Here is a 22,830-nt window from a genome sequence, read left to right as displayed (position 1 = left end):
GAGCTTTCAACGTGTTCCCAGAAGTAACAATAAGTGTGACCCCCAACGTTTTACGCACGTTTAACGCCCTTTTTACGCACGTTTTGTTACTTCTAGGCCTATTCCAGCTTAGGTTGCAGCCGCGTTGGAAAAAGTTAATTTTAAGTGAGTTAATTAGCCATTTCGCGTCATACCTGAATTCTTTACGCGCTGAAGCTATATTCGCATTCCATTGAAAGCCTGCCTGCAATAACAATAACGTATGAACAGGCGCGTAAAAAATAAGTGTGACCCTAAATATTTGTTATGCCCAGAAGTTAAGCATAAGTGTGCCACTAAATATTTTTTTTGACCAGCTGCCGTACACACGATTGCTCGCGGTACGTTAGTGGTACAAAGGCGATTGATATCTCAATCGGTAGGCACTATTATAGCCTCGACGGGATTTTCGTAATTTTTGGGGTCGGAGCCCGAGAAGTGGGGCATTTGCCCCCTTTAGTGTTTTTGGTCGATTGTCATATTTGAATTTCGTGCCAATTGATACAGGTGTCATCTAACTCGTTCGCGTTTCGCTACCTTATTTCCAAAACCAGGTAACTCGAAAAACGTGGTTCTTATAAAAATTAATTTAAATGAACGTGTTCGCGTTTCGCCACCTTATTTCCAAAACCAGGTAACTCGAAAAACTTGGTTTTTATAAAAATAAATTTAAATGAACGTGTTCGCGTTTCGCCACCTTATTTCCAAAACCAGTTAACTCGAAACGCTTGGTTTTTATACAAATTAATTTAAATGAACGTGTTCGCGTTTCGCCACCTTATTTCCAAAACCAGTTAACTCGAAACGCTTGGTTTTTATACAAATTAATTTAAATGATCGTGTTCGCGTTTCGCCACCTTATTTCCAAAACCAGGTAACTCGGAAAACTTGGTTTTTATAAAAATTAATTTAAATTAACGTGTTCGCGTTTCGCCACCTTATTTCCAAAACCAGTTAACTCGAAACGCTTGGATTTTATACAAATTAATTTAAATGAACGTGTTCGCGTTCCGCCACCTTATTTCCAAAACCAGTTAACTCGAAACGCTTGGTTTTTATACAAATTAATTTAAATGAACGTGTTCGCGTTTCACGTCCTTATTTCCAAAACCAGTTAACTCGAAACGCTTGGTTTTTATACAAATTAATTTAAATGAACGTGTTCGCGTTTCACGTCCTTATTTCCAAAACCAGGTAACTCGGAAAACTTGGTTTTTATAAAAATTAATTTAAATGAACGTGTTCGCGTTTCACGTCCTTATTTCCAAAACCAGGTAACTCGGAAAACTTGGTTTTTATACAAATTAATTTAAATGATCGTGTTCGCGTTTCGCCACCTTATTTCCAAAACCAGGTAACTCGGAAAACTTGGTTTTTATAAAAATTAATTTAAATTAACGTGTTCGCGTTTCGCCACCTTATTTCCAAAACCAGTTAACTCGAAACGCTTGGTTTTTATACAAATTAATTTAAATGAACGTGTTCGCGTTTCACGTCCTTATTTCCAAAACCAGGTAACTCGGAAAACTTGGTTTTTATAAAAATTAATTTAAATTAACGTGTTCGCGTTTCGCCACCTTATTTCCAAAACCAGTTAACTCGAAACGCTTGGTTTTTATACAAATTAATTTAAATGAACGTGTTCGCGTTCCGCCACCTTATTTCCAAGACCAGTTAACTCGAAACGCTTGGTTTTTATACAAATTAATTTAAATGAATGTGTTCGCGTTCCGCCACCTTATTTCCAAAACCAGGTAACTCGAATAATTCTTTTCCGATAACATTCCTCTTGGGTTTATTAAGTTAATACATCAGTGGGATTGTGTGTACTCAAATGTCCGTGACATCTTGTTAAATTTATAGGTATGAATGTTAAATCTTTAATTTTCATATCCCGATAGTTATCTATATAAAACCTTAATTGACTATCTTCAATTTTTCTTTCTCTACCGGTAAACAAAGCAACGCGTCTATAGAATGAGGTGTCTAAATATTGGTTTTTGGGAAAAGTGTTTTCAAGAAGATGAAAATAGCTGTCTATCATAGAGAAATTAAAATACTTGTTAGAGTTAGAGATGATGTTGAATTCTCGTTTACCTAAATGTAACTTTTGCCGACGCGTTAAATTTTTAACAGAAGAAATGTGCCTACATAAGGTTTCGATTTCCTCTTCGCCATTGTCAGAAATGTCTTCTTCGACTTCGCAAATCGATTCTTCGGATCCATTAGAGGCAAAATTGGATTCGGAATTTACCTCTGGCAATTCAGAAGATGCAAATTCAGATTTGGAATTTAACTCTGGCAATTCGGAAGATGCAAATTCAGCTTTGGAATTTAACTCTGGCAATTCGGAAGATGCAAATTCAGCTTTGGAATTTACATTTGGTAATTCGAATATTTTATCTTCGGACACGGAAACTACTTCATCTATAACTAATGTTTTAGCTGAAATATTTGTTGCTAATTTTTTGGAAGGAGTAAATAGAGTCTCGTCATTTTTTCTTTTAAATCCAGATTTCCTTTCCCTACCCTTTTTTGGGCCATTATCCAAAATTACCTCTAAAGGTTTTCGCGGCTTATTTTGATATCCCATTATCCAAAATTACCTCTAAAGGTTTTCGCGGCTTATTTTGATATCCCATTATCTAAAATTACCTCGAAAGGTTTTCGCGGCTTATTTTGATATCCCATTATCTAAAATTACCTCGAAAGGTTTTCGCGGCTTATTTTGATATCCCATTATCTAAAATTACCTTGAAAGGTTTTCGCGGCTTATTTTGATATCCCATTATCTAAAATTACCTCGAAAGGTTTTCGCGGCTTATTTTGATATCCCATTATCTAAAATTACCTCGAAAGGTTTTCGCGGCTTATTTTGATATCCCATTATCTAAAATTACCTCGAAAGGTTTTCGCGGCTTATTTTGATATCCCATTATCCAAAATTACCTCGAAAGGTTTTCGCGGCTTATTTTGATATCCCATTATCTAAAATTACCTCGAAAGGTTTTCGCGGCTTATTTTGATATCCCATTATCTAAAATTACCTCGAAAGGTTTTCGCGGCTTATTTTGATATCCCATTATCTAAAATTACCTCGAAAGGTTTTCGCGGCTTATTTTGATATCCCATTATCTAAAATTACCTCGAAAGGTTTTAGAGGCTTATTTTGATATCCCATTATCTAAAATTACCTCGAAAGGTTTTAGAGGCTTATTTTGATATCCCATTATCTAAAATTACCTGGAAAGGTTTTCGCGGCTTATTTTGATATCCCATTATCTAAAATTACCTCGAAAGGTTTTCGCGGCTTATTTTGATATCCCATTATCTAAAATTACCTCGAAAGGTTTTCGCGGCTTATTTTGATATCCCATTATCTAAAATACCTCGAAAGGTTTTCGCGGCTTATTTTGATATCCCATTATCTAAAATTACCTCGAAAGGTTTTCGCGGCTTATTTTGATATCCCATTATTTTTTTCCCAAATACCCCAGATCCGCCCTTTTCTTGTACTGGCGTATGCTTCAATTTTTCAACTAACTCTTGGTATGATTTCTTTCTGTTTTGATTTGGGATAATTTTTTTTGAATTTTTTACAAATTCTAGAAATAAATCATTGTTAAATCCATTTAATACGCTTAAAAGCGCGTCCACACGAAACCGATTGTAGCAAAGAGCGTGTCCCTTTAAGACTTTATGGAAACCCTCTATGTGACCCTGTGTGGGTGCTTCGTGGTCTATGTAATTAACTAAACCATTTTTAAAATGCTTCCTTGGATTGTATAGTGACAGAACCTCTCTCTTAAAGTGTCTACTTAAATCCCCCGTTAAAACCCTGCTCCATAAAACAAATGTGGGAAAATAATTTTATCGCATATATTCGAAAAATCTTTTCCCGTGGCTAGTATTATCAACGGTATCTCCAGCTTCGCGATGCTCTTGAACGTCAGCGTGAGCTCTCTCGATAATTGTGTCGCACAAAATTTTAAAATTTTTGTTTTTTCCACCGGCTAACCAATATTCCTCTTCGTTTTTGGGGTAACGGGGTTTTGCAGTTTCTCCCTCAACATCTTCACCGGAATCAAGCTCTGTCCCTAAGTCAGTCTCTTTATAATCGGCTGTTAAAATGTCTTTTTCCGGAATTTGAGATCCATTTACGTCCCCTAATACGTTAACTAATACGCAAATTTTATTGAGATTATTCTCGTAAAATTCGTTTCGTTTTTCAGATAAAAATAATACCGCTAAAATATACAACCTATCCTCGAATTCATCCAAATTAGTGCTATTCAAAAGCACGCTAAACGCGTAAAGTCCAAAGGATCTTTTCTCTTTGTAAAATTGAGTGGCTTTTACGCTGACGTCCTTCATCATGTGGCAAGTACCGCAATGAAGAATAGTTTTATTTAAATCTTCCCCGCTCGCTTCCCCTTTCAATATCCTACTAGCCCTTGACAAATACTGGCTCAAGTAATTTATGTTTTTCTTCATATTTTTATATAACTTTGGCTTTTTTGGTTATTATAAATAGTAAACAAAGTTTTTAGTGGGTTAGGTAATTTTTCCGTAATATTATTTAAGTTTCAAAGCAGTTTCTAATGTCTTACGCCTTAGTTACAACCATAGGTTAATTCTGTTTCGTCGGGTAATCCACCGCACCGTTAATATTCTCTTTTTCAACTTTTAGAATTCTGGCAGATTGACGTCGGTAAATTACTCCCTTACTGGATAAATGTGCGACCTTTACAAAGACCATACACTGTGGTCTTGGATTAATTAACGCATAGGGATATTCCAGTTTAGCTAAAACACGGAAACCGGTGCTATAGACGCTCTAACGGCGAGAAAATGCAAAGCAATATTTGCATAAGCGCGAAAAACGGGGCACGAAATAGATTCAGAAAGGAGGAACACATCATACATGGCGTTCATTTTTCGAAATAATTCTTACGTCCAGTTTGAAAGTAGATATATTAAAGGGTGGCGTAAATTACGTAGAAGAAAAGTGTGCCTGGTTTTTCGTGCATGCGCAGTTAGCCTATCTTTCAAGATAGAGCACCATTTAGCACACGATTTACCGCCAGCGAGGGGAATTTCTACGATACTGGGTTAATTCATCCAAGCTGTGGTGATACTATAAAATCCCGTACATACAAATCTTAATTCTGTTCGAAAAATGTTTATCACGCGTTTAAGGCTGGACATGAAAACAGAATAATACTTTATTATAAACGAAAACTGAGAAAATTTTAAGTTTGAAACTTATGTAGGTATCTCTCAAGTAAGAATTGAGTTTAGCTATAGCAAATGATTGTTCCAAAGAAAACCTCTTGAACGTTTTGATGACAATATATTTATTTGCTCATTTTGTTGCATTGCTAAAGTGTTGAAATCATCGTGTGACTAAACGTAGCAATGGTTCCCAATTTTAATTGGTTAAAAAACATCTAGCAACACAAAGTAATTTTTCAATCAAAAGCTTTAGTGTTTTTATTATTACCAAACTTTAACATAACCTTAACTTAAATTTAACCTAACTTAACATTAATTTAATTTAATTAATAAACTAGAAATAGTCAAAGATAATATAAACCTCGTATTTTAGATTCGAAATATCTGCCTCGAGCGTTGTCAATAACCGGAACTCAGAAAAAATTAGCTCCATGTGAAATAAATAATTTATAACGAAAAAATAGCGTCAGCCTCACCGTGTTCCCCACGGAAGCTTCCGAAAACCACCGCAAAGGGAAATAGGTATAACGCCCATTGTGAAAAATTAAAGTCCTCCCAAAAGCTGGTACCATTTCTTCATCCAGAGATGGAGCCACAGTCACAATGACTTTGACCATTTGACTATTCTAACTTTTATGTTTTAATCCAATTCTCGACACATTATGACACGTAAGCAGTGTTTCTATCAGAAAATGTTCTCCGGGGGGGGGGGGATTCCAGACATTCGGGGGTGCCGGTATCCAGTGGCGTGTAGCGATCCCTGCACGCCTGGCAGTGGCGTGACTGGCGTCGGAAAAAGGGGAAGCTCCGGTGGGGATGCCTGAAAGAAACACTGCACGCAAGACGTGTTTTAGTATAAGGGTGTAATACAGTTTCCTAAGTCAGGGGTTGAAATTTCCTTTCCCCCTATCATTTGAACAATTTCTTCCTCTCCCACTCTCTAAAACAACAGACGATGATAGGCGGAATTGAATTTTCACCCAACTGATTTCCTTAATATGAGGTAAATACATTATACATACACTTTTACGTTTCCAATGCAAAATAGGAAAATAAGTTCATACTTTATAGACATCTATTTTCTAGGAACTTTGCACATGAAGTATGAAATAAGAAGTATGTTGCTATGTTACTAGTCGGAAGTTTTGTTATACAAAATGGTTATCAATAACTAATTAAGAAAACGTATTAATAAATATTTAATATCATTATCAATTGGGAACAAATAATTTTCTTTATACACAAGAACCAAAACCAAAAAAAAACCAATGATGTTAAGATATTTAAAAGTGTAAAAGTTAAACTCCGAAGATTTTGACCATACGAAGCTTATATTATCTAATGAAACGTAGACAGCTTAAATACTCATATAACCAGAAGTTTATAACAAACCCCTTAACAGAAGTATTAAGTGTTTTGAAAATTGGGTGTAGTAAGTTTAATTGCCGTAAATTAATTTCAAATTATCATTTCACATTCAGTCATATTTGGACTTCACGTTAAACCAGTGGGTTGTTTACCAAAATCCTCCTAATTTTGCATTAGGTGGTAGAAACAGAAGCAAATACATACTTTTCACGTGAAAAAACATGAAATTCGTAAATCCACAGTAAAAAGTCCTACTATTTGAGCCGTTTACGGAGGTTTATTATAAATTTCTGATATAATTAAGGTTTCATTGAAAAACAAATTTTGGGAATGAGGAAAATTTTATAAACAGAATATTCTTTTATTATGAAACAATTGTGCATGTATTTAAGAAGACTTGAAACTTCAAAGTAGCAATGTATTCTTCTGGGATTTGCGCTACTCATCTTATATCCTCGAAAAACACATACCCTCCACCTTAATAAGTGACATTCATTTGAAGATTCTCATAATGGGTGGATTTAACATTGCCTTTCTTCTCTGGTTGCCAAAGTTGGGTCTTTTGTCAACCTCGTCTGTTAGCCCCAATAATGGCAAAGACGAACCAGACTCAAGATTCCTTTCATTTAAATCAGTCAATTGTGTTTAACTGTCACTCTCAAAATGATCTTGAACTTCTTTTTAATGGGCATCCTAATACGCAAAGAATATTTTTTTATTAATTAACTGATCCCTTTTTTCAGACACAAAATCATTTACTTTATCTGGAATAATAACCTCGGAAGAATCAATTTCTTGCACAATGTAAAGATTTGGAGGAGTGGCCGCATCCGTTAATTCCGAATCTTCCGTTTCATCGTCAGACGCTATGGAACGCACTATTGTCGGCGACACTTCAATTTCCATTTCGACTGCAGTAGCGTCATCTGGTGGAAGGTGTCGGATCGAATGAGCCTTCTGAATATGCAGTTGTAAATCGGGTTCGTTGGAGGTGGTGTAGTGACACGTACCGCATTTGTGCAAACTTTCTTCGGAGTGTACCTCCTCGCGGTGTTTTTTCATAGCTATTTTCGACTTAGTTCTGTGACCGCAGATTTTACACTGCGATTCTTTGGCGTGTACTTTTAAATGTTTTGTTAAATGGTTTTTCTGCGCGCATCTATATTCGCAATACGTACAAGCGAACGGTTTCTCACCTGTATGCATCCGTTCGTGTATCGTTAAACTATTCTTTCTGGCTGTACTGAATCCGCATTGGGAACAGCGATACGGTTTGATTCCGTCGTGCGTCATTAGATGGCGCTTTAAATCAGTTTTCAAAATGGCGGAAAAGTCACATTTCGGACAACTGTAAGGCTTCCCGAGTGGTGAATGCGTTAATTGGTGTCGCAACAGAGTTTGTTTAGTCGCTGCCGTATAGTCACACTGGCAACACTGAAATGGCCGCACGTTCAAATGCTGGGCCTTTTTATGTTGGACGACGTTGTTTTTATAGGCGCTTTCGTAGTCACATACGTCACAGTGGAATGGCCCGACGTCTTTAGGCCTACCGCGACGCCTTTTGACTTGCGGGTGGATCACGAGGTTTGGATCGTCCGCATCACCATCGTCGCTTTGACTACTGCCACCAGTCTGGGACATTTCTAAATTTTAAAGAAAGTCGTTGTAAAATGCGTCCTGATTAAATGGTCGTAGGAAATTAATAAGGTGCCTTAAACTATGTATCTAAAGGCGCTTTAAGTATGGATAACCAAAGAGAAAATCTTCATAGTCGATGTTCGAACACTTTGCTTTATTCAGTTTTCAAGCGTCGCACAGTGGGGCAAACTGAGCCCAAACCTGGTCAAAATTAATATCTCAAAAACCGTTTCCTGTACTAATTTAAACTTTTTGTAACACTTAACACGTGTTGGGGGACAATTAAAAATGATAACATCGATGACCTTGAACCATGTCTTCAAGGTCATTGAAAAATCCTCTCGAGAATCGTTAGATTTGAAACTTCGTTCCAATTAGAAAGTTGTTTCTCATCATATTTTATGTCTGAATGGCTTGAATTCATTTGATCAATTGAAAGCCGTAAAAACATTATGACGTACGCCAGTGAAAATTAGCTAAAAATGTTTTGCTGTCATGACGTTTTGGTCCTAGTGAAAAAGGTTGCTTTAACCTAGGAGCAACAAACACAACACCCCACACAAGCAGAACGCAACCCGTCAAAAGTCATGGATTTTCTTTTGTACGTTTTTCATTGGCTAGACGCTTTAGCGCCTGCTGCCGTCGGAAGGGGAAAATTCGGAAATTGTCTTCCCCCCGCCCGTAAAACGTTCAGCGTAAAGGCTCGTGACACTCGTCCAATGAAATTGGTACACAATCCTTCGTTAGCGTATTAAAGGCTAGCTGCGTTCTCCTTGTGTTTGTTGCTCCTGGCTTACACTAACACACAGGCACGGCAGTGAGCGTCGACGTAAAAATTGTATAGGCCTAACAGGAAATTTTCGCGTCAACGCTCACCGTCGTGGCTTTTATGCCCTAGTGAAAGTCAACCTTAAATCACTCATTTCTACCTTATTAAGACATCGTAAAGGCGCTTGAAATCTCAAACAGAAGAAGTCGGCCTTTCTTCAACCTAGACCGAAGAAGCCGGATATATTTCGATGTCTGATTTACAATTAATTATATCGAAAAATATTAAATTGATATTACGACAGAGAGTGGTTAGCACTTTCGCCTCGCACAAGTGGAGCCGGGTTCGATCCCAGCTTGTGGCACTGGGTGAAAACTCGTATCCACTCCATCTGCGTTGAGTTTGTAAGTTATCTCCCCATTGATTAAAGGGTTTTTTTCCGCGAACTCTTCGGTTTTCCCTTTCCACATAAACTTGTAATAGTGAGTGTAGGGAGCTATTGGCTCGCCTGGCTTGAACGGCTTGCCACCACCCTCCTACGAAATAGGAGCTTCAATAAAACATCTTCAAGGAAATCGCCAAGAAGTGATATTTCCGAGAGTCAGGAGCTGCAAGTCATTGTTTATATAGTGCTTGTTAAAATAATGGAAAATTTTCACCTGTAAACCGAACGTCGTGTTTTTGTAAAGCCTTAACATGTAAACAAAGCTACCTGGTTTAAAGTAAACACTTGTTGCATACCGTACAAGTGAAACAGTAACTTGCTGGTCCTGGCTCTCGGAAATATTACTTCTTGGCAATTTCCTTTAAGATGTTTCATTGAAGCGTCTATTTAACCCGGCCACCTGAATTAATGGCTTTAAAAGTCGCTTGATGACTTAGGCCTAAGGTGGTGCCTGGCTGATTATTATTATTAATAAAAACAACGCCAAATTCGTTTGCGGCGTATGAAGGAACTAAATTATCGGTTGAATAAATCAAAAATGCGTAATCGAAGGAATCTTAGACTTTAACCAAAGTTGTCCCACGCTTTAACAAGCTTATTAAGGGGCGCTAACAATATGAATATGTTACTAATGTACAAGTTATTAAGAAATTTAAATAGTGACGTAGATTTGTTTGGTATTATCATAAGGCGCTGTAACTAAAGGGGACCAATTATCCTTTTCAGATTACATAAAAGTCAGGAAGCTCATAAACTCTGGATTTTATTCTGCTTAGGAGACGAAAATTCAGTAGTTTAGGAGTTAATTACTCATTTCAGCAGTTTAGCTAGAGCCATATAGCGGCCAATGCCAGAAGTATACCTATTCTAAGCAGACGATTTTCTATTATAAAACAAAGCGTCTGCTTAGCTGACGAAAATCAAGAAGTTCATGAGCTTCTCAGGTTAGCCGCTATGTGGCTCTATGATAAATGAAAAGGCTAAAATAAACCCATAATCACCGTACCAAACGATTTACGCAAATGCACTAAAATGTAAGTAAAAACGATAAAGCACTCACAATATTGTGAGTACACTAAAACCAGGAATAATTGACTGCGAATTACCTTCCTAGGTAAAAAAGGATAATTAAAATATGCCTAAGCCACTGTTTTCAAGGCGTAAGGTGCCAGGGGTTCCCCAAGCATGCCCCAAGTATCCATTTTGATATAAACTTAATATTTTTATTGTAAAATGTTAGTATATTTGAGTAGAAAGGACTACCCTTAGGGACATTGGGGGGGAAACAGTTATTCCTGTCGAAATAAATTTGACGGGAAACTAAAAAGACGAGTTTCAGCCATTTGATTAACCATGGACTAATTAACAACAGGGACGGTCCGGCCCGGGAAAAAAGTAAAAAGAACAAACATCGACGCACTCTAGCGGTACTCGCGGGCATAACAGGAAATGCTAGTATAGGCTGGTGATTCAAAATAACCGGGGGGGGGGGAGGAAATAGGGAAAGAAGCTTCCTTGGAATGCTTGGGCCTTGGAATTTAAAAGTTGAATTTTCGTATTTAACACGCCTATGGAAACATATGTTAAGGACTACAAGCTTGTCTGAAACATTTCTTCAGACGGGTGTCCGTCTACAACTTTTGGGTAAATAAAATATTTAGCAAACATAAGCCTTGTCTACAAAAGTTCATATATTTTGCCGTAATTAAAATTATAGAAAATATAGGCTAATTTAAGCTTACTTATTTAAACATCAACTCCAGCGACTGTTCATGCAAAAGCAGTAATATTTATGTAAGTTGAAATACGTAAGCGCAAAAATTAACTTCCGCAGAATCTTAGACGGGGATTCGTTGATGATCTAAGGTAAAAAGACAATTCTATTTGTAATATTTAGTGCGGTGGAACCATGACGACAGCCAAACAATACTAATGGCTAAGACCATTACCAAGGTTTCCAGAATGAAGTTGAAATTATTTGGTAGCTTAATTAAATTGTGTTACAAACAACAGTTTCAGTGGAAATATATTTTGATATGAAAGTAAAAAATTAATTTGAAAATTTTCAAGAGCTTCTAATTTCTTGCATGATGATATCCTGACACTTTTATGGGATACGTCTAGGACATGTTATTAATTTTAAGAAAGTAACAGAAGTTTTTTAGTCTGAACCGAAAATCTTCACAAAAGTTATGGAATTAAACGTGAGCACTCTGAACCTATAACAATCTAGACTTTCATTGATCAACAGACACATTAACTAAACCAAAAAGATTCACAAAAATTATGGAATTAAACTTACACGTGGTATTGTACCACAATTTATCGAGTCTGTAGCGAAAATCAAAGTTGATAGTTATTAAGCTAATCAAGAAGCTACAACATAATACCAAAATGAAAATTTATTGCCATTAGTATTAAGCGGGGACAATATAGTAGATAGTGGGTGACGCTTCATATTTTCCCACCCACTCCAGCAGAGGACCTAAAAGAGTTTTTCACAGGGATAGAAATACAGAAATAAACAAACTTGTAAATAAGAGCTGCCTGGGGGTCACGGTGGGACTCTCTAAATAACTCATTCTTCAGGGATTGAGGGGTTACCAAGACCCCAATTTAAGTGAGAAAAGTTTATAGAAAATTTCCAATTATATTTCATATATAACATGCAATTTTTACGTTCCCTCACCAAAAATAGTAAATTTGAAACATTCTCTATAAATGTCGCTATATTGTAAATTAATCATGTTCAGTTAGTTCTTATGAAACACTAATTTAGGTACTCTGGTGGAATTTGTCAGAAATGCAAAGCTCCAGGCCTCCACTTGTCCTTAACCTACTAAACTTACACTGGGTGGTTCTACCTGAAATTAAAATACCTAATTACATAAAATTTAAGAACTTAATTTAACATTTAAATATCCTAGTTATAATAAATAATCTTATATTTTTCATACGTGCATTATAAATATCAAGTGTAACATCAAAAGTCAAAATTTCCAACAGAGATTCCAACAGTCCACTGTTGATATCTCTGGTTGAAATTATGACTTTTGATAGAACTATCTTAACGTTGGATTTCAACAGAAGTCAATAAAAGATGTCTGCTGTCTAGGGACTGCCATGCAATAATTTGTGAAAAACTTCACTATAAATTGCAATGGACTGCTAACAAATATATATCAAGTGTAACTAAATCAATTACGTGATATATTAGTATTATCTTCAGGCTCTTTCTTTATATGAATTATAAGATTTGTTGATGAATCATCGTGATCATTTTGAAGTTGCGATATTGCCGAATTATTTAAATCTTCAGTTATATCAGGAATAATAAGTTCGGATGGATCAACTTCTTGTTTTATAAAGAGTGTGGATGCATTTATGGATATCAACCCAATTGTCTGAACTAAATTTACATTTGTCTTTATGGGTTGCGTGGTGGTGAAACCACTGTTAATCATGGTAGAGTCGTCATCATAAGGCACAATCTGGGAAATTTCTAAAGCTATTTTTTCAAGTTTGACATAACAAGGCTGATGTATTTTATCATTTTGGTGGAAATGCTTCAAGTGTTCTTTATATTTGAAGTTTTGATCTAGGTTTAATTGTAAATGGGTATCAATGCAGTGCTCATTCTTTAAGTGGAGCGTCAAATTCCTTTTAAAAGTAGTATAATAAACACATTGAGGACAGTAAAAGGGCCCTGGGTCAGTGTGGATCATTAAATGTGATATTAAACTGCTTTTACGAGAGCTGGAGTAACTGCATTGGTCGCAGGTAAAAGGTTTATCACCAGAATGTATTTTCTGATGCCTAGTTAAATCTCCTTTCTTCGCTGTACTATAGTTACATAGATCACATTTGAAAGGTTTAACACCTTCATGGTTCATCAAGTGTAGTTTCAGTTGATTTTTCCAAACTGTAGCATAGTCGCACTCTGGATAATCACAGCGGAACTTTTTCGGCTTGGTATGAAGTTTCGAATGTTTTTCTAAACTAGCTACATCGGCAGTCGTAAAGTGGCAGATCTCGCATTTCAGTGGTTTGTTGCCCAAGTGGACATTTCGGTGACGTATTAAATCGCACTTTCTTGCCGTATTGTAGCTACAACTGTTACACTGAAATAATTTAATATCCATATGAGTGGTGTTCATATGTCGATTCAAGTCACACTTTCGAAGTGTATGGTAGGAACATAGCTCGCATTGGAAAATTCTTACCGCGGCAGAATTAGTTTCGAATAATATGTTAGATTTCTTAATTTCTTCTTTAATATAAGAAGTTTGCATGGCCATTTTGTGTAAAATAAATTTAAATTTCGCGGGATAGTTCAGTATTGGATAGAAATAAAACGACCTCTCGTTCGTCGCGTGTCCAGCTTAATACGTTTTCCGGCATAATACGTGAAATCCTAAGAACAGAAATGTTTTTTTGTTAAAAATTGGGCTAGGTCCCACATCGCACATTAAAAGAAAATATTACATTTCAGACACGTTGTAAAATGTCAATTTGAATTTCATCTCCTTGTATCCCAAAACGTTATCAAACAATATCTTTTACAGAATAACTAGTCTTAAATAACTTCTTTGAATTTAGGCCTCGTTCCAAATTCCAATGAATATATCCACGTAAAACATACGACTACATAGTTGAGAAACGGGCACCTAGTCCGTCCGTCGGTCATGTGCAAAATCTTAGAAACTGAATCTAATAATACTTATTTCGAAAATATATCAAAATAATTTAATAAATATAAATAATTAAACGAATGAAATACTAAAACCAATTGAAATAAATTTGACTAAGAATTTTGAAAAGCCAGTTAGAAAACAAAACTTCCGAAACCAAAGAACTATACTGTGGGGTCATAATCGAGGGGCTAACCACTCTTAGAAAATCTGTACACCGGATTACGCTTAGATTACCACTGCCAAAGGCAAGGACTTCAAAGATTACGCGTAATCCCATTAGTGCAGTCAAAGGTACGGCTCTGTACACCCATTACGCGGAGTGATCAGCCCCTCGGTCATAATCTCTGATATCAGCGGGCAATAGGCGCTTCAATAAAACGTCTTTAAGGAAATTGCCAAGTAGTAATATTTCCATAAAAACTTGTAGAGGTATAACCTTTTACGGAACTTGGGGCGATACATAATTCCATCCCCTCATTTTTCTATACGTAGTGTGAAATATAGTCGTTTTTGTGGAATTACCCACTAAAAGTATCCCCAATTTGGTAGTGCTTTAATTTCTCATATCTACTAGAACGCCTTTCGTGAATCTAAAACCACGTACCTCATTATTAAGAAATTATATTTTAATAAATACTTAAACTATAATGACAACAATTAATTTATAGCTCAAATACCATTGTGTATATGTTAATGAAGGGTGTATTTAAAAACTACACACTAAATATGAAAACATAAAGGTTTCAAGTGAGAAAACCTCTTCAGGTCGGGCACGCTTCCTCTAATAGAAGAATTGGGTGTTTCTATACTATCGTTCTAGACTAGCGCCATGAGCGAGAAAAGAGAGAAACTATGGCGCACCCTACCAAACAAGAAGGGTTCTACTCCCTTTAATGTAGGGACTGTTGGCTCACTTGGCATGAAGGGCTTGCTACGTATTGTAACCTGGCTACCTGTTTAAAAGCATTATTATAAGTCGCTAGATGGTCTAAGGTGGTGCCTTGGGTATTAGATTAGCTGATTATTATTATTTCAGCGAGCCAGGACCTGCAAGTGTCTGTTTAAATAGTGCCCATAGTGCTTGTTGAAATAATGGAAAGTTTTCACCTATACGGTATATAACAAGTGTTTTCTTTTAACCAGGTAGCTTTTTTGACATATTAAGGCTTAGGAAAAACATGACGTTCTGTTAAAAGCAGGGCCGTAGCTAGAGAAAATGGCGCCAGGGGCGAGCTGCAATTTTGGCGCCCACTAATATAATAATATGGACCAAATTTGGCGCCCCTATACCCTATCACCCTAGCTACGGTCCTGGTTAAAAGTGTAATTTTTTCATTACTTTAAGACGCACTATTTGCGACCGAAACGAGTCTAGGTAGCTCATATGATCTAGAGTCTGCAAGTTTTTGCAACAGCCAAATTAAAAAGTCACAAGAACGTCTTTTAATAAATAAACTTATCAAAATATAGGCAAACGATGTACAAATTATATTAAAATGCAAGTATCATTATTTAAAAAGTCAAATTTACCAATAACGATTGGGGAAAACTAATTGGCCTTTCTATAAATTCATCTACGCTTGCCGAACGTGTTTTTACGTAGCTCTTACGTCATGATGTCATAGCTTTATTCGAATAGTTTGACACCCGCGGTTTTCACGCGCACGTGAAAATCCGAGGTTTCTCGCGCCTTAAGCGCGCGCTCTTAATATTACCGAAGTTAAAGCAGTGACGTAGTAGCTAATTTAAAACAAGAAGGCCACGTTAATTTATAGAAACATCTATTCGCGACCGAAAACTATCGATACGGTGCCTTTGATAGTTTTATACCTAGATAGGTAGCGGCTAAAGCAGACGCTATTAGTTTTTACTCATCGTTATTCGTAAATTTGACTTTATAAATATTGACACTTGCATTTTAATATAATTTTAGCATCGTATGTTTATATTTTGATAAGTATTTAAGAAAAAAAAGTTCTTATGACTTTTAAATTTGTCTGTAGCAGACGCTCCCTCGGAGAAGCTAGCGCCGTTAAGCCACCTAGTTTAGTTTCTCTTGCGGATAGCGTCAGCTTTAGCAGCTACTTATCTATGTTTCAATGGCAAACCAAAGGAGGCGTAGTTATAGTTTTCTTTCGCGAATATAAACAGTAACAGGTCCTGGCTATCGGAAATATTACTTCTGGGCGATTTACTTGAAGATGTTTTATTGAAGCACCTATTGTTTCAGCATTAAACTACACTAAATAGTAAAATAGATCAAAATTGGATGGGGATTCAAATTTATTAGGATAAACTTACTTCAGTCGATAGGCTTTCTAGGCGAAAATACAAAAAGGACTTTTTTCCAGGTTTGGGCACTTCTGAAGAAAAATGAGTTATTCAAGGTCCAGTATCCAGTGATACTTAAGGTAATGGGGTTTTGCTTAAAGGGCAACAAAACTGGCGAAAATGTAGCATGATCTAATTCAAAGTAAGTCCGCTCGTGGTGCTGTGATATAATAACAAAGGCACTAGCTTCAGTGTAACGGTGCAGTGCCACTTACAATGTTAGTTTGGAGCCGGCGCTCGTGTACAGAGGGAGAAAAAACTTTCTTAATAGGAATTTTTTGCCTGGAAAAGATATCGGTCGAAGTACCTCAATAAAGTTAGTTGCTTTCTATCCAAAGTTGTTTTGTCTTTTTTTTTTGCGTTATCGCGTAGTCCGAAGGAAAAAAAATGTGTTTGTTTGGGAAAATAGCTGATGATCATTACGAAGTTAGTTTTAGCGGGACGAAATTTTTTGTAGTAACACGAAACTAAATACCATGTTTGGAACACTTTAAACCACACTACATCGTGTGGATAACAAACGTGAAGCACCAAGGACTTCGAATGATTTTGAGATCTCCCTTTGTAAAGGACGGCCGTAAATTATTCCGTTGGGAGTTTATTACCAGTACGAACACTTTGAGTTGCCAGCCGACCTAATGTTGTGTGGCTTTAAAAATACGTTCTTTTTCTCGTCCCTTTAGTGATATACTATCTATGGTGGAACTAGAAAGCCCTTTTTATACTGTAGTAGAGGTGCACTGAATCTATCTAACGTCAGCGTCATTTATTGTATAGTTTGTCAAAATAATTAATGATAATTACTCTGAAGTGACGAAGATTTGACAAGCTAACCATCAAGATAAGCGCCTCTAGCGGCCATGCTCTAGCAATAATTATACGCATCTCTAAATCCACAAGGCTCCCTGCACGCGATCACTATGACGACGAGACAAAGAACACGTATTAGGCTTAATAATTTGGTCAAATGTTTTTCAAAAGAGTGTGGTCATTACAGAAATAGAAACCGCAGAAGACACACTTATGTGAAAGATGATTACTGAAAGATAACTTTACGTTTGTACTTGTAGCATATGTAACATAATTACTCATAAGTATGCTACTAGCTTTATTTCTTCACTAACGGTTTGTTTCACAGATATTGCGTCATCCGTACCCTACGAAATATTGGACGTCATCGAATCTCAAATGCCGATAATGCCATCGCCCAATTAGCTCTACGTCTGATAAAAGCTTAGGAGCTAAAATGAACTACAATATAGTGTCAAGTTCTGTAATTAATTTGTAAATTAATGAAGTTCTCGGAGACTCACGTTCTAAAATAAATTTGCATTGTCAAATAAAAGAAGAAGGTTTATTGGAAAAAATAGTTGAAATTCAGGTTGAGCTTTTCTGGCGTATCTACAAGGTTGGAGTCTTTGCAGATTCTTTTGAGCCTAGGCCTAACTCTTCTAGGCTTGATATGGGTTTTAATCACGCTGGTGGAATATCCCACTTCGACGACTTGTTCCATTTTCGGAAAGCGATTACTTATTGGTCATTTTCCCCAACCTTTTATTTTTCTAAATTACTCATTATTTAACTTCATCCGCACAAATCGAGCGAGTTTATAAATTTCAATAAAGCTACATTGGGCTGATTAATAGCGTTTTCCATTTGATTGCTCAAGATTCGGTCTGAATCTTTCTCGGACGTAGTTGATCTCGCGCCAATCGACTAGAGTAAAACCGCAAAAGGAACATTCCATTAACATATTCCCGCGCTTTGTTGTTTTTCGTCTGCTAGTAATTTAAATTTTCGCGTCTTGGTCTGCCATTTTGGCAAAAAATCTAAAAGGAACACGCGAAAATTTGCTCCGATCTCGATCTTGATCCGTTGATCTGTCGAAATCGGCAGATCGGTTTTGGGCACGCGAATCTTGATCGCAGCAGATCCGAGCGCGCTAATGGAACATGTTGATCAGAGCGATCTAGAGTGCTCGAGAGCAGTCAAATGGAAAACGCTATAAAATTCCGATGCAAAACATTCCTTCTCAATAAAGAGGTTTTCCATTGGCTTAAATAAATATGTTAATAGCCAATGGACGCTTCAATAAAAGATACTGTTTTTACTCCCCTCTCCAAATTCATCTGGGAAGGAACTATTTCCGGTCGGTCGGTTAAACGGTTAGAATGGCTAGTCAAAAAGTCATATTTAAGCCGATTGGAGACGCGTTTTTGCCCTCATGAGAATGTTACGTCAGATAAGAAATGCGTCGACTAATGTTAATTTTCGATAATATATTTTAAGGTAAAATATATAATGTTACTAAAACTAAATATAAGAAGATAATATTATTATTATCATCCTCTTATGGCATAAATGATTAAAATTATACGGAATATTTTTATATTACCGGGCAATTTTAAAGTGTTGGTTGCACGAAAAATCGATAGTAATAAAAACGAATGAATGTGGGCTTCTTTTGAAGCCCAGGACGTTCTCTTTCCAAAAATGTCATTGTCGAAACCAATTTCCAAGCCTAAATGTATTAACTTTGAGTCCGAAACTGACCTTTTTCGCTCCCCAAAATCCTGAAATTTTCGGCGAATTTTTCTCCTCCGTAGCACGAGCAATTTGGGGCAAAGCAAAGATGTAGTTTTATTTCTAAAATAGAAAGAACTGAAGTGGAGGGATTCTATTTACTTGTAGAAGTTTTCAAACCAGAGGTTTTTAATCATAATATTAGGCTTATTATCGAAATAAAAAATATTTTTTTTACGCGCGCGCTACGCGGCGTTTTAAGAAGTATTTACAAGGAGCCTTCGGTTTCATATCGTTTTCTACTACGTAGGCTTGTGTATGCCTATTTCAATTACTACTGCGTAGGACTTTTTCCTGGGTGTTAAATCAACCTGCTTTTAATCCCAGATGTAAAGAAATGTATTACAGACAATTAGCCAATGATACGCTTCGCATTTTCTGACGTCATGGGTGCCGAGAAGTCTGGAAATTCGCCGAAAAACTCGACTTCCACCATTTCGACTTCTTTTTATAATAATTCAAAGACCCCTTAACCGATTTTGATAAAATTTTCGGTACTTGCTATAAAATGTTTGCTCTTTCTAATGAACCATTAATTAGCCATAGCCAAAATTTCGTGCAACCAACACTTTAAGGCTTCTCATGGAGGCAGAGTTAATTAATTTCGTATAAAATTATCTTTCGGAAAAAGATGAAAACTAATTCCTTTAGAACTAAACGTATTACTTTTGCAGTACGGTATGCAACAAGCGTTTCCTTTTATTCAGGTAACTTTTTTGGCATGCTAAAGCTTAGCAAAAAACCGATATTATGTTCGAGAAACGTTTCCAGCTTTCTAATATTTCAACAAGCACTATATAAAAGTTACTTTTGAGTCCTGGCTGTCGGAAATATTACTTCTTGGCAATTTCTGGGAAGATGTTTTATTTAAGCGCCTTATAAAAAGGTTAAAATCTAACGTAGTCCACCTTTTTACTGGTTCGTGGTGAAACAAACCGTTAGTGAAGATTTTTGAATGGAATAAAGGTACAGTGGCATACTTAACATATGCATGTAGTTTTAAAGGGCCACATCGGGGTTTGAATTATACAAGTCTCCTGCGAGAGCTCCGGAAATAGGACTGGAAAAATGCCATATGATTAACCGGATCTGATATGAAGAGGAGGAACTACTGGATTGTGTTCTATATTTTTCAAATGCCAGTGTGGCGCTTTAATTATGTTTTACCAAATGTCTTTGTATCAACCACGTACCCTTAAAGTAAGCTTGTTGATTTGAAACGGCGGCGTTCCAGATTGATTTATTACCGTATTCCATGACCGAAATAATATTGAATAAAAATGGGCATGGCAATTGTAAAAATATGGAAGGAATGAGTTAAAATCCATGTAAGGCCACTTTGTGATACGTTTGTTAAAGTACATTTCAAAGTAAATTTGAATATTGATATAAAAACTACGCATAACCAATAACCATTGTCTTAAGTGCTCTAACTGTTCATAAAATGTTTAGTGAATATTTGTTAAAAGTCATAAAAATAACAAAATTTCAGAGAGTTAGTATTCTTCTTAATAATAACAATATTATAAAAATTGTTATAACAAAAATTTGCTAATTCGCAAGTCATGGAGTAATAATAGTTTTCGTCAAGAAATTGTGGTGTTCGTTTCGTAGGTTCTTGCGTCATTTCCGCTGTCATTTGAATCTGTGGAAGTTTAATCGAGTTCAGGCTTCATAAAACCATCTGACGAATAAACAATTTTCAGATTATCATTGGTTTCGCAATTCGATAGCCAATCTTCAGATGCCAAAGTTACTTTATGAGATTGTGATTTCAGATGGAATGTTTCTTTGGTGTCTGGTTCGAGATCACTTTCCACTGCTTGAATTTCCTCTTTTATTTTCACAAATGATTCGATAGGATTTTCGCTTTGATACGATTCTATTGGCCTGTCTACAACTTCCAGTTTCAAAAGAAAAGCCGCAGTCTCATCTTTTTCTTCGGTGATTAAAGGGTCTTCTTTCACAGACACTCTGGATTCCGGTGAAAACTGACATTCCAGATTCCTATGTTTTTGGCGAGTCAAATATTTACGAGGTGTGACATAATGACAAGGATCTTCTTCGTTACCGCTTTCATCACCGTGTCGCAATTTGTGAATTTCCAACTGTGACTTTCGGCTAGCGGAATAGTCACAATGTTCGCATTTATAAGGCTTTCTACGACTGTGACGTAGTTTATGACGAGTCATATGTTCTTTCCTACTTGTGGCATATTTGCATTTGTCACATTTATATGACTTTTCCGAGCTATGACCAATTTGGTGACGTTTGAGATCCTTCTTTCTGATTGTGGAATAGCTACACTGGTCGCATACAAATGGATTTTCGCCTCTGTGAATCAGTTTGTGACGAGTTAAATCGTGATTTCTACAAGTGGAATAATTACATTGGTCACAACGTAGCGGTTTATCTTTAACGTGAGTAAATTTGTGACGAGTCAGATCTTCCTTTCGGATTGTGGCATAATGACAGAGGTTGCAACGGAAGGGCTTATGACCAGTGTGACTTCGTTCGTGAACAATCAAATTGCTATTACTAATCGAGGTGTAAGGGCAATACTCGCAATGATAACTCTTTTGTTCAGAGTGAATCAGTTTATGACGGGACAAATTACCACTAAAGTTCGTAACGAAATTACAGGAGCCACATCTAAATGTCTTCGGGCTAGACGTCTTTGCTTTAGGCATCTTTAGATGACATTCAGGCTGTTATGGTAATAAAATGGAAAATAAGTTTGATTTCATATTCCCTTAATTAAGGTGTCGTAAACCGTTTCGGGTAATATATTTAACTTCCTATTACGGCAACGACTATAGAAATCACTTCACGAATACCGGCAAAAAAAGTCAGTTGTAGAAGTCTTCCTTGAGTATGAATTGATTGTTTTTCTTTTAAAATATAATATCCCTTTGATATTATATACTAGAATTACACGTGTGCCTAATCTTTTCCCCATTAATGAAGGTTGTGCCATCATCACTGACCTCTATATGGAAACCATAATTCTATAATATTATTATTTTAATATTATAAAAATATTTTACTAGGCGCTGTCAAAAGTTACCTGAGACGCGAGAGCGAGCAGACCCACAAACGAGATGAAGCCCGATAGAGTTTGTAACTATCTTTCACTAAAAATATTTTGTGTCTGAAGTATAGGAAATATCATACTTATTAAAAATGTCTTATAGAATTATCGGAATACGATTAAAATCTATGTAATGGTTACAAAGTTAGTTTTGAAGTGTATAAGCAGGCAAATATTCGATTTATAATAACGTTCGTGACTCTTTAGTTGCGTCTGAACACTTAAAGGTTTCATATAGTTGATAAGGATGAACTCACGAAACGAAAGTACCACATTATTACATAAATATTTCAATAACCTTTTACTTAAGAACGATTAACTAATTAGTTAAAATCCAGCAAGCGAAATAATATTCACGTTGAAAATATAAAATAATTACCTAATAAAACCGTTGAAAATAACTTAGAAATATAGGAACCAGCGTTTTGGCGGGTGGTTGCGTCTTCTCGGAATATCAAAATAAATTTTTGGGATTAAGGAGGATACGCGACAAATTTTTTATACATACTTATTTAGACGATAAAACTGTTTTCGTTTCGTTTAAAAGGGGAAGATAACCTATTTTTTTCGTGTGACGCACAGTTTTGCGACAATTGTATGCTTTAGAAAGCCATAGGACTCTACTTTTTAAATATAGAATTACGGAAACACGCAATTT

The 22,830-nt window shown here is 36.2% G+C and overlaps 3 protein-coding genes across 3 annotated transcripts; all 3 read right to left on the bottom strand.

Annotated features, from left to right (window-relative positions):
• Positions 1-6,576: 6,576 nt before the first annotated feature.
• LOC149957658 (uncharacterized) lies at positions 6,577-11,344 on the bottom strand. The gene is made up of 3 exons (XM_090165674.1): positions 11,216-11,344; positions 7,381-8,264; positions 6,577-7,314 (listed from the first exon to the last, which is right to left on the bottom strand). The coding sequence occupies exons 2-3, from the start codon at positions 8,260-8,262 to the stop codon at positions 7,303-7,305; spliced, it is 894 nt and encodes a 297-aa protein (XP_090021800.1). The 5' UTR covers positions 8,263-8,264; positions 11,216-11,344; the 3' UTR covers positions 6,577-7,302.
• Positions 11,345-11,902: 558 nt separating this feature from the next.
• On the bottom strand, positions 11,903-14,339 carry LOC149957657 (uncharacterized). The gene is made up of 3 exons (XM_090164871.1): positions 13,959-14,339; positions 12,679-13,887; positions 11,903-12,337 (listed from the first exon to the last, which is right to left on the bottom strand). Exons 2-3 carry the CDS (start codon positions 13,769-13,771, stop codon positions 12,249-12,251), a joined length of 1,182 nt encoding a protein of 393 aa, XP_090020997.1. The 5' UTR covers positions 13,772-13,887; positions 13,959-14,339; the 3' UTR covers positions 11,903-12,248.
• Positions 14,340-20,569: 6,230 nt separating this feature from the next.
• LOC149957656 (uncharacterized) lies at positions 20,570-22,654 on the bottom strand. The gene is made up of 2 exons (XM_090164870.1): positions 22,552-22,654; positions 20,570-21,789 (listed from the first exon to the last, which is right to left on the bottom strand). Exon 2 carries the CDS (start codon positions 21,769-21,771, stop codon positions 20,737-20,739), a length of 1,035 nt encoding a protein of 344 aa, XP_090020996.1. The 5' UTR covers positions 21,772-21,789; positions 22,552-22,654; the 3' UTR covers positions 20,570-20,736.
• Positions 22,655-22,830: the final 176 nt, after the last annotated feature.

The sequence above is a fragment of the Leiobunum rupestre genome, chromosome 2, assembly GCF_980474605.1.
Source record: "Leiobunum rupestre chromosome 2, qqLeiRupe1.1.hap1, whole genome shotgun sequence".
Classification (NCBI taxonomy): Eukaryota; Metazoa; Arthropoda; class Arachnida; order Opiliones; family Sclerosomatidae; genus Leiobunum; species Leiobunum rupestre.
This window is presented reverse-complemented; position numbering and strand designations above follow the sequence as displayed.

What these genes read in the sequence shown, in the direction of transcription:
- LOC149957658 (XM_090165674.1), bottom strand. Translation starts at nt 8,262, where the DNA reads ATGTCCCAGACTGGTGGCAGTAGTCAAAGCGACGATGGTGATGCGGAC.
- LOC149957657 (XM_090164871.1), bottom strand. Translation starts at nt 13,771, where the DNA reads ATGGCCATGCAAACTTCTTATATTAAAGAAGAAATTAAGAAATCTAAC. An exon ending in AGATAATACTAATATATCAC is followed by an intron (nt 12,338 to 12,678) that starts GTAATTGATTTA and finishes TTTTAATTTCAG; the next exon opens with GTAGAACCACCCAGTGTAAG.
- LOC149957656 (XM_090164870.1), bottom strand. Translation starts at nt 21,771, where the DNA reads ATGCCTAAAGCAAAGACGTCTAGCCCGAAGACATTTAGATGTGGCTCC.